The sequence below is a fragment of the Protopterus annectens genome, chromosome 1.part2 (genome assembly GCF_019279795.1).
Source record: "Protopterus annectens isolate FY-2018-M chromosome 1.part2, PAN1.0, whole genome shotgun sequence".
NCBI classification, from domain to species: domain Eukaryota; kingdom Metazoa; phylum Chordata; order Ceratodontiformes; family Protopteridae; genus Protopterus; species Protopterus annectens.
The window spans coordinates 998,505,693-998,517,809 of record NC_056727.1 but is presented as its reverse complement, the minus strand read 5'-3'; the positions used below and the strand labels follow the sequence as shown (position 1 = coordinate 998,517,809).

The window sequence follows — 12,117 nt, the reverse complement described above, 5'->3', positions numbered from 1 at the left end:
CTCTGCAAACCTCTCAACATACACTGAATATGTATTTGCCAAAGGAAAACTTTTCATTACATTCAGTATCCTCTTGTTTGCTTATTCAAAAAGTTATTAGATTAATCTAAAGGCCTTAATCCAGACAGTCACCTAAACAAAAGTAAAAGAACATATCGACTGTAGATATATTATAATCTGTACTTTTTACACCCCATCAACTCAGGATTACAGCATATTAAAACTTACTTTTGTCCAGCCTTTTTACTCTTTTTTGCATTTCTTAAAACTAAAAAAGAAAAAGGCACTTGTTTACTTTAGTCACTTTATCGCATATAACTGAAAGTGCTTTGCTATACAACATTCAATTTATATCATGAAATGTCCCATATAAATACTAAGAAAAAAGTTTTTATTTACAGTTATTTTTCTTTTTTTCCCCCTTCCCTTCCCTTCAGCGTCCTTCCAAACATTTAAAACATGAAGTGGGGCATATGCATTCATCCCTCACAAGTTTAACAAAGTCAACAAAAGTCCAATCTTTTTGATCTTTCTTGTAAAGTCATATTTCACAAATGTGATTGATGCTTTAGAATGTCACATTTAATCACCAGTTTAAATGATGCTGGTCTTCTGGTTCATCTCCTCCCAATCCCAGACTCCGGTTCGGATCTAATGTACTCTTGATTCTTCTAGTCATCTCTTGTGCTTTTTTCTGTCTCTCAAGCATTTTCCTTTAGAACATTGGAAAAGGTTTCACTGGCAAAATCTCTTTATAAGCTTTATTACTAGAAGAATGAAGAGCAGAGTCCTTTGTGTTTGTTGACTTGCTTTCTGTTGTATAAACTTGTATTTCCTCCTCAGTCTCTTCTGCATCAAAATGGCTTTGATCCTCCAGGAAAAATATTCTGAAGACCGCTGGGTACAGCAGCTTGATTCTCACACCTGCCTTTTGACATTCCATGATTGGGATAAATTTCTCTTTTGCCTGGTGTACAGTGAATAATCATTTTCCATAAATACTCTGTCTGCAGTTTTTAATGCTTCATTTTGTCACTGTTTTTTCAGTATCAGTTCTTTCTGCTGGTCTGATTGCACCTTTACTAATACAGGTCTTGGCTGCTTTACCTTGGCCAGGTTTGGAGCGTACAGATATGATGTGCCCTTTCAATTAACAAATCCTACTGTGGAAAACAAGTCCAGTTGCTTATTTGTTTTTTTCATAAAAATAAGTCTGTTCCTCCATTTCCTGTGGTACAGCAGAAAATCTCAGGTGTTCCCTGCTTGCTTTGTCCTCTAACTCAACTATTTTTGAGACAGCTGGTGAGCAGTCTCACACTAAGCCAGCCTTTTCTTTATTTTGACTTCTGATTTTTGCAGTTTTATCAGTATATCTGAATCTGTTTAAAACTGCTTTTATTTGTACAGACTTGTGTTATTTATGTTGATATATATATATATATATATATATATATATATATATATATATATATTCAGTGTTTTCTTTATTTTAATCAGCTCTAAGCGCATTTGATTTATTTTTTTTCCTCGAGATTATTGGAAGTGATCTATGTCTTGCACTAAAGTTGTAGCTTGAAGTTCTAGGATTCTTCCCAATCAATGTTTTCTCTTCACCTTTTCCAGTCAAGCTCTGTTTCTTTGCTGGCATCCAAGCAGTGTACTTACTAGGCGGTAACTGATTTTACTAAAACATGCAGAGTTTCTGGCCCTTATCTCTCTCTCTCCACACTGGAAGAGCTGAAATCAAGCCTTTTATCACTGTGCAACCATCTTGGAAGTCCGGCTCGCTTATGTTGAAGCCACAGAAGTCATTTGCAGAGAATACCTTTTTTTCATTGAGAACCCTTGCTATGACCAGTTTGCACCCCGACTAGTGTTAAATGCAGCAACTTCTAATTCCCCCCACTCTTTTGGGACTGTGACCCAGACGTGCGCTCCTTCTGAAATGTACTCATAGAAGTGATGCATAAAGTCGATAATTCTTCTCACAGCCCCATTCTGGCTTCAGCAAGTGTGGTTCCTTCTGTGTTGGCCTTGTCTACTGGGGAATTCTCTATGGCAGACCCCCCCCCCCCATTCTGGCAGGCCTTACCGTGGACCTTCGCTCCCTTTATGTAACCGCTTTGATTACTCCATTTTAATAGCCAGGGATGCTTCATACTCTCCTAGTTTTCATTCATAATCATACTTTTTGTCCAGCGGCTTAGTAAAAGAAAACTTATAAAAGTAAATGGTCATTTTTCACCATTTGTGGTATACTTAAGGGATTAGATCCTGTCTCCATGCTTATGCCAGCCATTTTATATTACCTTTCTAAGATTTCATTCATGCTCCTTAGCCATTCATCTGTCAAGGTCCATCTTGCTGCCATTTCTAAATTTCATGAGGGACTTCACAATTCTCTTTCTTCTAAATCAGGTCTCAGTTAAAGGAGCTTGAAAAGCTAATATTTCAGCTTTGTAAACCAACCTTTTAATGCTCATTTGAAATACTGGAATGTAAAGCTATTTTTCTTCTGAGAATATCTTCTGCAAAAAGACTTTCAGAATTGCAGACATAGTGTGCTAAATCCGCCTTATTTATCTTTTAAGGTTAAGGGTGCCTTATAAGCAAACTCATTTTATCCAGCATAGCTACAGTCTGCATTCTTTCTAAGTTGCAGCAGAGAGAGAATATATTATGCAGTATGCATATTCTCTGCATTATATGGATATACACAGACAGCCGAGATTTTATGTGGACAGAACAAATCCCAGTAGAGAAAAGTTTCAGTATCTGTGTCTTATATTTTTCAAATAAACTGCCTTCTAAACTGTCCAAAGTCACTTTATCCAAGTGGCTTTTTGACTCAATTAAGTTTTGTTACATGAAATGCAACAGAGATTTACCTGTTATGCTAATAGCATATTCTATTTAGAGCACTGTTTTGCTACTTTACAAGCTTTTTTTCAAAAACCCATCCGTGGATAATATGTTCACCTGTGGTAGGGACATCTGTCTCAACTTTTGCAAGAGACTAATCAGTATGCAATTTCTAGGTCTGATTCTTGGAGTTAGTCATTAGAGGTGTGCTTTCACAATGCCAGCCAGCCAGGAAGCATGGTCCTGGGAGTCTGTCCTAATGGTTTGTAGACAGTACATCTGGTCATGTCAGATACATACTTATTGTGATAGATTTGCAAGACTATGGTCTATCTTCTTCACAGTGTCCACCCCCTCACACCTTAGAAGACATTTGCTTTTTTATGATGTGTGTTTGCAAGTGTTCATTTTTAATGCTTTGCTGTTAAGCAGAGCATAGGAAAACTGGAAAGGCCTTGCAGAGCAAAGAGTATTACAGGTAAAGGCTAGCAGTTAGAGCCTGAGAAACTCACACATGCTGAGTTGCCCAAGTCTTTCATCTTTAGCTCTGATTGGTTGAAGAATGATCATACAGATTTGTCATTGTGCCAAGTGCTTAAACTTTAATTTATGTCTATAATAGTCCAAACTTTTAAATGGGCTGGCCATAAGATGTATTTATTACATGCAAATTAAACATAAGGCCACTGAGTCTTGTGACCATTCTGTCCTTGCTGGTACACTCCTTTAGGCTGCACCTTGTCTCTCTAGGGGGTTGTGCTGGTCAATACCTTAAATTTGGGGATACCCATCCAGTCATCTAGTTTGCTTAAAGGAAAGTAGTGAGTTGCATTGCTTAACAAGCAAGGAAAGTTTATTCCATGGGCTTGGGAGGTACTGGGCTATATAAACCTGTTCCTCCACCAAAATTAGGTTCTTGGTTCTAGTGTTGGAGATACTGAACTTTGAGAGAAATGTGAGGTCCAGGACAATCTGGCTTCTAATGGCATGGTAAACAAGGCAGAGATCTCCCTTCAAAAGTCTGTGACACTGAATAAATGGATAGAGGTTCTAGCCTGCCTTTGTAACTCTGGACTTTAGAGCTTTGAACTTTTTTAGTTAGGAACTTTTAAGGTCTTTCTAATTGTTATGTTTAGTGAAATACAGCCCAAAGGGGGCATTGTACTCTTACTGGCCTCATTAATGCTGTGAGTATAAGGCAGATTTCTCTTTCGGCATTGTTTCCTATGACAATTAGCTGGCCTGTAGAAGTGCTTCCTGACAACTGTTATCACATGATGGTGAAAATATGGAGCTATCAACCCAAGTACCTAGATCCGTAACTAGATTTTCATTTTGTAGAACTGTGTTGTCTAGGTAGCATGATGAAGGATGGGTTGTCTACCAAAAGTGATGATAGTACACTTGTTACCATTTAGGTTGATCCCATTTTTAGTATACCAAGAGTTTACTAGCTAGGAAGAGCTTGTTCTGGGGGATTTAGGTGTCATAAGGTAACTTAAAAAACAGCCCCCTGTTTGCAGTTGTATGTAAGCTTTGTTAGCCAGAGATCTTGGGGATCTGAGAAGTAAATTCCAAAAGGAAGCTGGTCCAGTACTGAGCACTGTAGGGCACCATTGTTGTCTTTCACACTATGTGATGAGATACTTGAAACTCTCAATGTGGCTGTTCTGTCTTTCAGCCAGTTTATTCATCTTACCACATATTTTTTTTTTTAAATCGTTTAGCTTTTTGTATGATGCAAAGATAATGTGGTCTGGTGTTGAAGGCTTTGGCCTGACTTAGATGCACTTTTGAATATGTTTACTAAATTAAATAGACAGTATCTACCCTTCACAAAGCTAAAATGTCGGGGGCAAGTCTAGCATGATTCTTGATCAGAGTTTGAGGTCAGATATAATATGACCCATGTACCCTTATGGAAGGGCACCAGCACTGCCTTGTGACCATTGCCAGGGACAAAAGCAGTAGCTATACTTAAGATAAACAGATTGAGAAGTGCATCTGCAAGGGCACATTTAAAATTATTAATTAGGTGCTATGGAAGAATTGTTTTTGGTCTTGCTTGGCATCTTCAGTAAATGATCTTTAGAGATCATTTGGGGAGTAAGGCAGTCTGATATTTCATGGATTTAAATAGAAGTCTTAGGAGTGAAATTGACACTAAATTTGTTTGCAAGGATATTGGCAATGTCACTTGGGTCAGAATAAGAGGCCGTGTTATGAATACATTCTGAGCAGCATAGGATATTTTTTTTCTAACCTAGCTAAAGAAGGACATGTAGTTCCAAATGTGCACTTGGAAGCTGGTGGGAAGATAACATTCAGCATGATGCCAGTGACTAGAGGGTTTATCCTCTGGATGTCAGCAATTGTTAAGTGGGTTTAGTATGTGCCAATATGTGTTCATGTTCCATTTTATATTGGTCCAAAAGCACAAAAATAAACCAAGTACAAATGCAGCACTAAAGGAGCTGGAGAAACAGGAATTGAATAATTACACCAAATAGGTGTAACACAAGTAATTTTATTCCATGAAAGACAGATCCACACTATATAACACAATCTTTCATCCCTGCTCAGTCAGGAACTTCTTCAGAGTGAATTAGTTACTAAAATCAACCTCATTTAAATAACAAGCAATCGTAAAACATGCCCCCCTTCCCTTACATAACTAATTAAAACATACTTACAAAGCAAATGTCGCACCTAAATACTAATACAATGGCTAGAATAAATAGGTTATAAAATCTAAAGCATCTTAATTTTTTTTCGATAAAATACTGAATACTTTTATATAAAATACTGTATAATTCATCTTTCTAAAGCTTTTAATTAAAAAAAAAAACAAAAAAAAAACATGCAACTGAAACAATCATTTAACCCTGGCCATTGTAGGGGGTTCATTCCTAGTTCCCATAAGGCTTCTTGCTTTTCTAATATGAATGCCCATGGACCACTCCTTACATCTGGTGTAATTACTTCTAATATTATAAATTTAAACATATGATCAGGATAGTCTATGCCTGGCTAGAGCATTTGTTTCCTTTCTATTCTTTGTCCCTCACATGTTCATAAATTCTACTCTTCAATTTCTGCTCCGTTTTACCTATATACAAACTGGGACATTTTGTGCAAACTGCGCAATACACTACTTTGTGTGGTACAACAGTCATTTTCACTGTTGTATACTACATTTTATATCCGGCAAATCCATAGATAGGTTAAACTTAGAATTTTGGAACATATTACAGATAGTCATTCTGAGACATGCTTTGTTGTTAGTCATAATTTTAACCCAACTTCTTATATAGGCTTGCAGATGGCATTGTTTTAACATTTTTTTTTTTTACTGAGAAAGGCCGACTGGGAACAAAGTCAATTTTCAGCAGAGGCCCGGGGAGAAATGCTCCAGGCACATGTCTTTGTAACATGGGAGGAGACCCACACAAATGCAGGGAGGACATGCAGACTCCGCACAGAAGGCACCCCAGCCAAGATCGAACCAGAGAACCTGTTGCTGTGAGGTGACAATGATACAGCTGCACCATTGTGCCTGTATCTAAATAATGAGCAGATATTATTACATGTAGAAGCAGTTTATTTTTGCAGTAAATGTTTTGTTTCCAAGTGGAATGAATAATGAACTGAATTTGAAATATTCATTGTAATATTTTCAAGTATGTCTTGTTTAAAGTTTTTGTTTCATGATTAGTTTAAGCACATAATTTTTTCACTGGTCAGTGTTTTTCACATTTTCCTTAAATAGGGTGAAAGTTACTGTTTGCGTTTAAAAACATGGAATGTAGGTGTGCCAAAGTGCTAATTTCTTATATGACTAAAAGTTAAGTTTTAATGCTGTCTGCAGACTTCAGTCTGTTTTTTAAAAGTTTTGTGAACATTTATTAGTGAGAAGTGTTTCATTCAGTTTTGTGGTGTTGCATCCGTCAGCAGCAGGAGTCGAATTCTCAGTAATATAATACTAACGCAGTTGGTATCTGTTATTGTGTGAAGCATGCCAAGTATGATTTTTTGTGAAATTTTTTACCTTTTTATGCTCTCCTGTTTGAAATGAGTGAAGTCTTTGTAAAATCAGTAAGTCAAAGCTGCACATAAATTCGTTACTTTTTTGCTTTTCAATCTTTGTGATTTATTTTGGAGTATTTGCTTGCAATTTTCTGCAGACTTCTGTTTGTAACACAGCAGTGTTGAATACATTCATTTTGTTACTTAACAGTTGTTCTAGGGGGAACACAACAAGAAAAGAAAATTGTGAAGAACCCTTTTGAGACCTTGAAGCTTTCCACACAGGTCAGTATTTACATTATAGTTTAATTTGTTTTCATTCTGGATAGTATAACTTGCACTGTCATTTTCTTTACCAGTAATCCAGGAGTGTGTGTGGGTATATCAGTATTTAGCCAAAAACACGGTAGTCACAAACAAACAATTTTAATGAAGCTTTCGGGTCTACACCCTTCATCAGCACATCCTATTCGATATATATCAGGATTTACCCATGGTTGGTGTAGGGGCGGCCGCGGTGGTGCAGCGGTTAGCATTGCTGCCTCACAGCAAGAGGTTCTCCAGTTCGATCCTCGGCTAGGGTACCTTCTGTGCGGAGTCTGCATGTCCTCCCTGTGGTCCGGTTTCCTCCCACATCCCAAAGACATGTTGTAGGTGGATTGGACACTCTAAATTGGCCCTAGGTGTGAGTGCGTGCATGTGTGTGCCTTCTGTGGAAGGTTGGGTGCCGGGCTGGCAACTCGACACTGTAAAACCCTACTGCCAGTCATGAGCGGACGGGTGTTCCGCTGTGGTGACCCCTACCCGGGAAACGCTGAAAGAAGACCCATGGTTGGTGTGGTTTGAAACTGGAGTGATTAAAGTGAACTGTGGTAAATCCTGATACATTCACAAATGAGTGATTTATTGCTTCTATACAATGACATTATTTAAGAAAGAATTTGCTTTCCTTTCTTAAATGTCTTTGTATAAAGGCACATCAGTTGTCTTCTGTGTTCTTCCTTGTTTTCTGATGTACTGTAAATGCATATGGGACTTGTGTTCCCATGCTTGCACAGTTCATCAGTGCAGTGCATTAAAAACAATGGAGAAAAGGTCATATCCTTTAATGTTTTAATGTTTAAAAAGTCAGGATTTTACAAGGGACAGTGGCGAAATGCAAGAAAAATTGGCTATGTTTCTTTAGTTTTGTAGAGCATACCTGATTTTCCTCATATTTTGCTGTCCCCCAGCATATGTAAGTGGAAAGTCTGGTTGTTCAATGGTACTTCAGCAACTGGACTTTTTTGTGTTGGTATATGCTTAATTTACAGTGAACAGCCTAACCAGCATGCTCAGCTTGCTTGTTTTTGAATATCAGTGAGCAGTCATTGTATAAATGTTTTTATAATTAAAACATTACTGATTCTGACACTCAAGATTCCCAGTTTGTCACTTTAACCACAATTGCAGACAACTTTATAGAAGCCTTTCACTGCCAGCTGTTCCATTTTTGTGATATCCTGTTTTACCTGATGAAACTAATCGCTGTCAATTAAGACTCATCACGTCCCAAATCTGTATTGTTTCAATTTGGTGAGAAAGCCCCTGTACTTGGCCATGTGCTTGCATCTGTTTGCAGTTTGGGCAACTTAGCTATATGATGCAAATATCTGTACTTTGTCTCACTCCCGCTGCCATCAGTTGTCTGGTCTTACAGTCCGCTTTGTTGGAGCAGCTTAGAATTGCAAGAGTAAGAGGAGAAAGTTCTTTCAGTGAAAGCAAAACATGATAGAGCACTAGTTACAGTAAATGGAAACTAACCTTTCTGTAAACTGTGTGTTAAGATTAGAGAAGGGCTTTAATTCTGCCAGTGGGTGCACTGTTACAAGTCTCTTAATTTTAAAGCTGGTTTTGTAACTGGCTGTATCCTGTGAGTGAGCAGTTGAGCACGGTCTGCTATTTGATCATTGCCAGCAGTTTTAAATTGAGTTTGTTGTTGCCGCAGCACTTGTGTGGCTGCCTTGTTGCATTCAAGTCTGCATTGCTTCAGAGATAGACTGCACACAATGCTATTGGTACTTTTAACTTAAGTGTACTAAATTCATGGCATTTAGCGCAACAGGTGTAAACAGTTTAATGTGGAGAAAAAAATATTTTAACTAAGGAGATAACACAAAAATATAATTTCTTGCTCAGATTAAAAGATTTTTCTCATGTTTAAATTTATTGCGACTCTGATCTCCAGGCAATTGCTGTCAAGTCTGCCATAATTTAGGAATTTGATACTTGATTAACTGACTGATGTTCTTCGTGTTTCACTGTTAGTCATCACCTGTGGGTTATCCCTGCTGTGGTAGCCCTCAGTCAGCCTGAATACCAGAGTCAATGTTTTTCTGCTTCTGCTGCTGTTGCTTGCTGACTGACGTCAGGTAGTCAGTGCTATAAAGCAAGGCAGCCGATCCCATTACATCAGTCTTTCTTGCTGTGGAGCCCGTAGCAGAAGCAGTTTGCAAGTGTGCCGGTCGGTTACCACCAGAGTTTGAATTACAACTGAAACTGTCTAAATCCAAATACCCTGTTGGGGATCCTTTTTTCTTGCACTAACCGATGTCCGAAAAAGTTAACAATTGTCTCGCCTGTGGAAAGCAAATCCCACACCGAGACTTCCATTCATACTGCGTCACTTGTTTAGGCCCAGACCACGACGTCCCCCATTGCCGGTTCTGTGCCCTCTTTAATGCAAGAACCATTCATTGTAGAGCTCTTATTGTAGCCAGGTATTTTCTTCTTCTATCTCTGCATTCTGAAATGACGTCCATCAGCCAACAATCCGTAGACATTCCGAAAAAACTTGAAGATAATGATAGTGACAGACCACACAAGGCTAAGCCTTCCAACGACTTGACTGCTAAGCATGTAGTCAGTTCTCCGGAATTCAGTGAGGTGCCTTCGCAGCCCCTGATGCCAGATCTGATACCTTCGCAGGCCTCTACTGAGACCCCTTTTGGAGTCTGGTATGCTGCAGAAATCTACTTTGTCTTCCGAGCCTTTGGTTGTCTCTGCCTTGGTTGGGTCATGCTGTAATGGTGCATCTAATAATTTAGCTTTGACATGGTCAGGCAGGTTTTGTTCCTTTAACCAAGCATGCCTCCTAATTACAGAACCCGTTACTGCGGCCCTGTAGGAGGCCTCCAAAGAATCAAAACCACATTGAAAAGTATGTTTTCCCACTTGTTCGGCTGCATGCAATAAATCCTGCATTTCTTTGTTATCTGCACATTCAGAATTTACCAACATTTTCTGTTTAAACAGTGTCATGACATATAGCTGATATTTGAGCATATGAAACTGGCAATTTAAGGCCCTTATAGCCAAGGTAACAGATGTGTAAATCTTTCTTCCCCGTCTGTCTAGTGCCCTAGAGTCTCTGTCAGCGGTGATAGGGTTTTTTGCAGTGGAAGCCTTAACCCCTTTGGGACCCTGAGAAATAGTTTCTGGGTCTGCAGCAGGGTTTTTGAAAAGGAATTTGAGAGTTAGGAACCCTGTAGTATCTGTCTGGCTTAACAGGTGCTGGAGGTAAGTAATCGGGGATGAGACTAGACTTTGAAAACACATCATCCACAATGTCTAACACAGGTGGAATAGCTAGAGGCCTCTGTTGAGGAAGTAGAAGAAAGTCCCTGAGCCTCTTCTTAGAGTCTGAAAAATCTTGGCTCTCCCAGTGGAAATGCTCCCCCATGGTATGCAAGGTTTCCCCAAAGGAATAGTCCTCAGGAGAAGAAGCTGAAGGGATTGACTCTTCAGCATCAGAATCCTCATGGGGAAGAGAATATTCCTGATCAGAGGAGGAATCTGAGGAAATGGAAACCTGATCTGAAGATTCATAGTCTGTCTCTTGCCTAGGCCTCTTATCAGGAGGGGGATGGGGGAACCCCTGATCAAGTTAATTAAGTCTTTGGCCATTTTGAGCATCTCTTTTTTGGGCATGGAGGCCTGTCCATGTGGCTGGTGATCTTGTTTATTTGCCGTTAAAGGTGCTTTAGTCTTTGCCTTTGAAACTGTAGTCGGTTTAATGTATAATTGTTTAGGTCTGAAAACACCCTGAAAAGCCGATGCCTGCTCAGCGGCTCAGGACCCATCTGAGGGAATGGTCTCCGAGGCTCCAATACCTTGAGCTTCCAGCAGCCTGACCGACTCCACGTGGGAGTCTGTAGCAGCCTGCGACTCTAAAGTAATGGGCGTCAGGGGCTGCGAAAGCGCCTCACTGAGAACCGGCAGCTGGCTTAGGAGAAGCTTCATTGTCGGTTTTGGACCTCGGTTGCCTGTCTTTTTCCTTTTCTTTGCGCTTATTGTGAACTCCGGTAGTCGGATGGCTATCCGACAGCATTGTATAATTAAATCTGCGCCCAAAATAGCTTAGTGCAAAATTGTACCGACGCTTAATAGTGCGTTGGTTAAATCTAGCACAAAACCGACAACTAGAAATGTTGTGGTCAGGGCCTAGAGAAGGAATACAGTAAGAGTGAAAGTCCTTATGAGGTATTTGATTTCCACAAGAAATACAATTATTAACTTTTTCTGACATTGGTCTGGAGCAAGAAAAAAGTTTCCCCAAACGGGGTACTTAGCTTTTAATGAAGACTTTGGATCTGAAACTCGAACACAAAAATCTCAGGAGTCGGCCGACTGGCACTTGCGAACTGCTTCTGCATCGGGCACCGCGCGGCAAGAAAGACTAAAGAAAATGGCATTGGCTGCTTCTTTTATACCCCTGATGACCTGATGTCAAGGCAGGGGTGACAGCGGCCGACGCAGGACCCAAGGCTTTGGAATTCAGGCTGATTGAGGCAACCTGCCAGCAGGATTACCCCAAATGTAATGACTGCAACAGTGAAACACGAAGAACATCTACATTTATGGTAAGTGTACACAACTGTACTGTACCGGCTTCTGAGGAGGTTTTTTTGCACTACTGAATCTAGACAGAAGCTGCTTATTTTGCATGGTTGTATGTTGCTCTGACTGTACTGCATAGGATCCTGGGTTCAAGACTTGACAGTGAAATGCATGGTGGTAACGCAACATTTTAACCGAGCATTGGTGGTTCAGTGGTAGAATTATTGCCTTAAAAAAAAAAAAACACACCAAAAACTAGGAGGAAGGCTGTCCCTCTGAAAAGACAATTGGCTTTCTGTAACAAAGGACAAATGGGTCGTAAAGATCATTTTTCAGGGATACAAATTCTCT

The 12,117-nt window shown here is 39.5% G+C and overlaps 1 protein-coding gene across 1 annotated transcript in view; it reads left to right on the top strand.

The window, feature by feature from the left end:
- CLSPN (claspin) overlaps positions 1-12,117 on the top strand; it is a 699,079-nt gene that overhangs the window by 580,811 nt on the left and 106,151 nt on the right. The window contains exon 21 of the mRNA XM_044059962.1: positions 7,100-7,173. Within this exon, the coding sequence (XP_043915897.1) occupies positions 7,100-7,173 (74 nt within the window). The remainder of the gene's footprint in view (positions 1-7,099; positions 7,174-12,117) is intronic.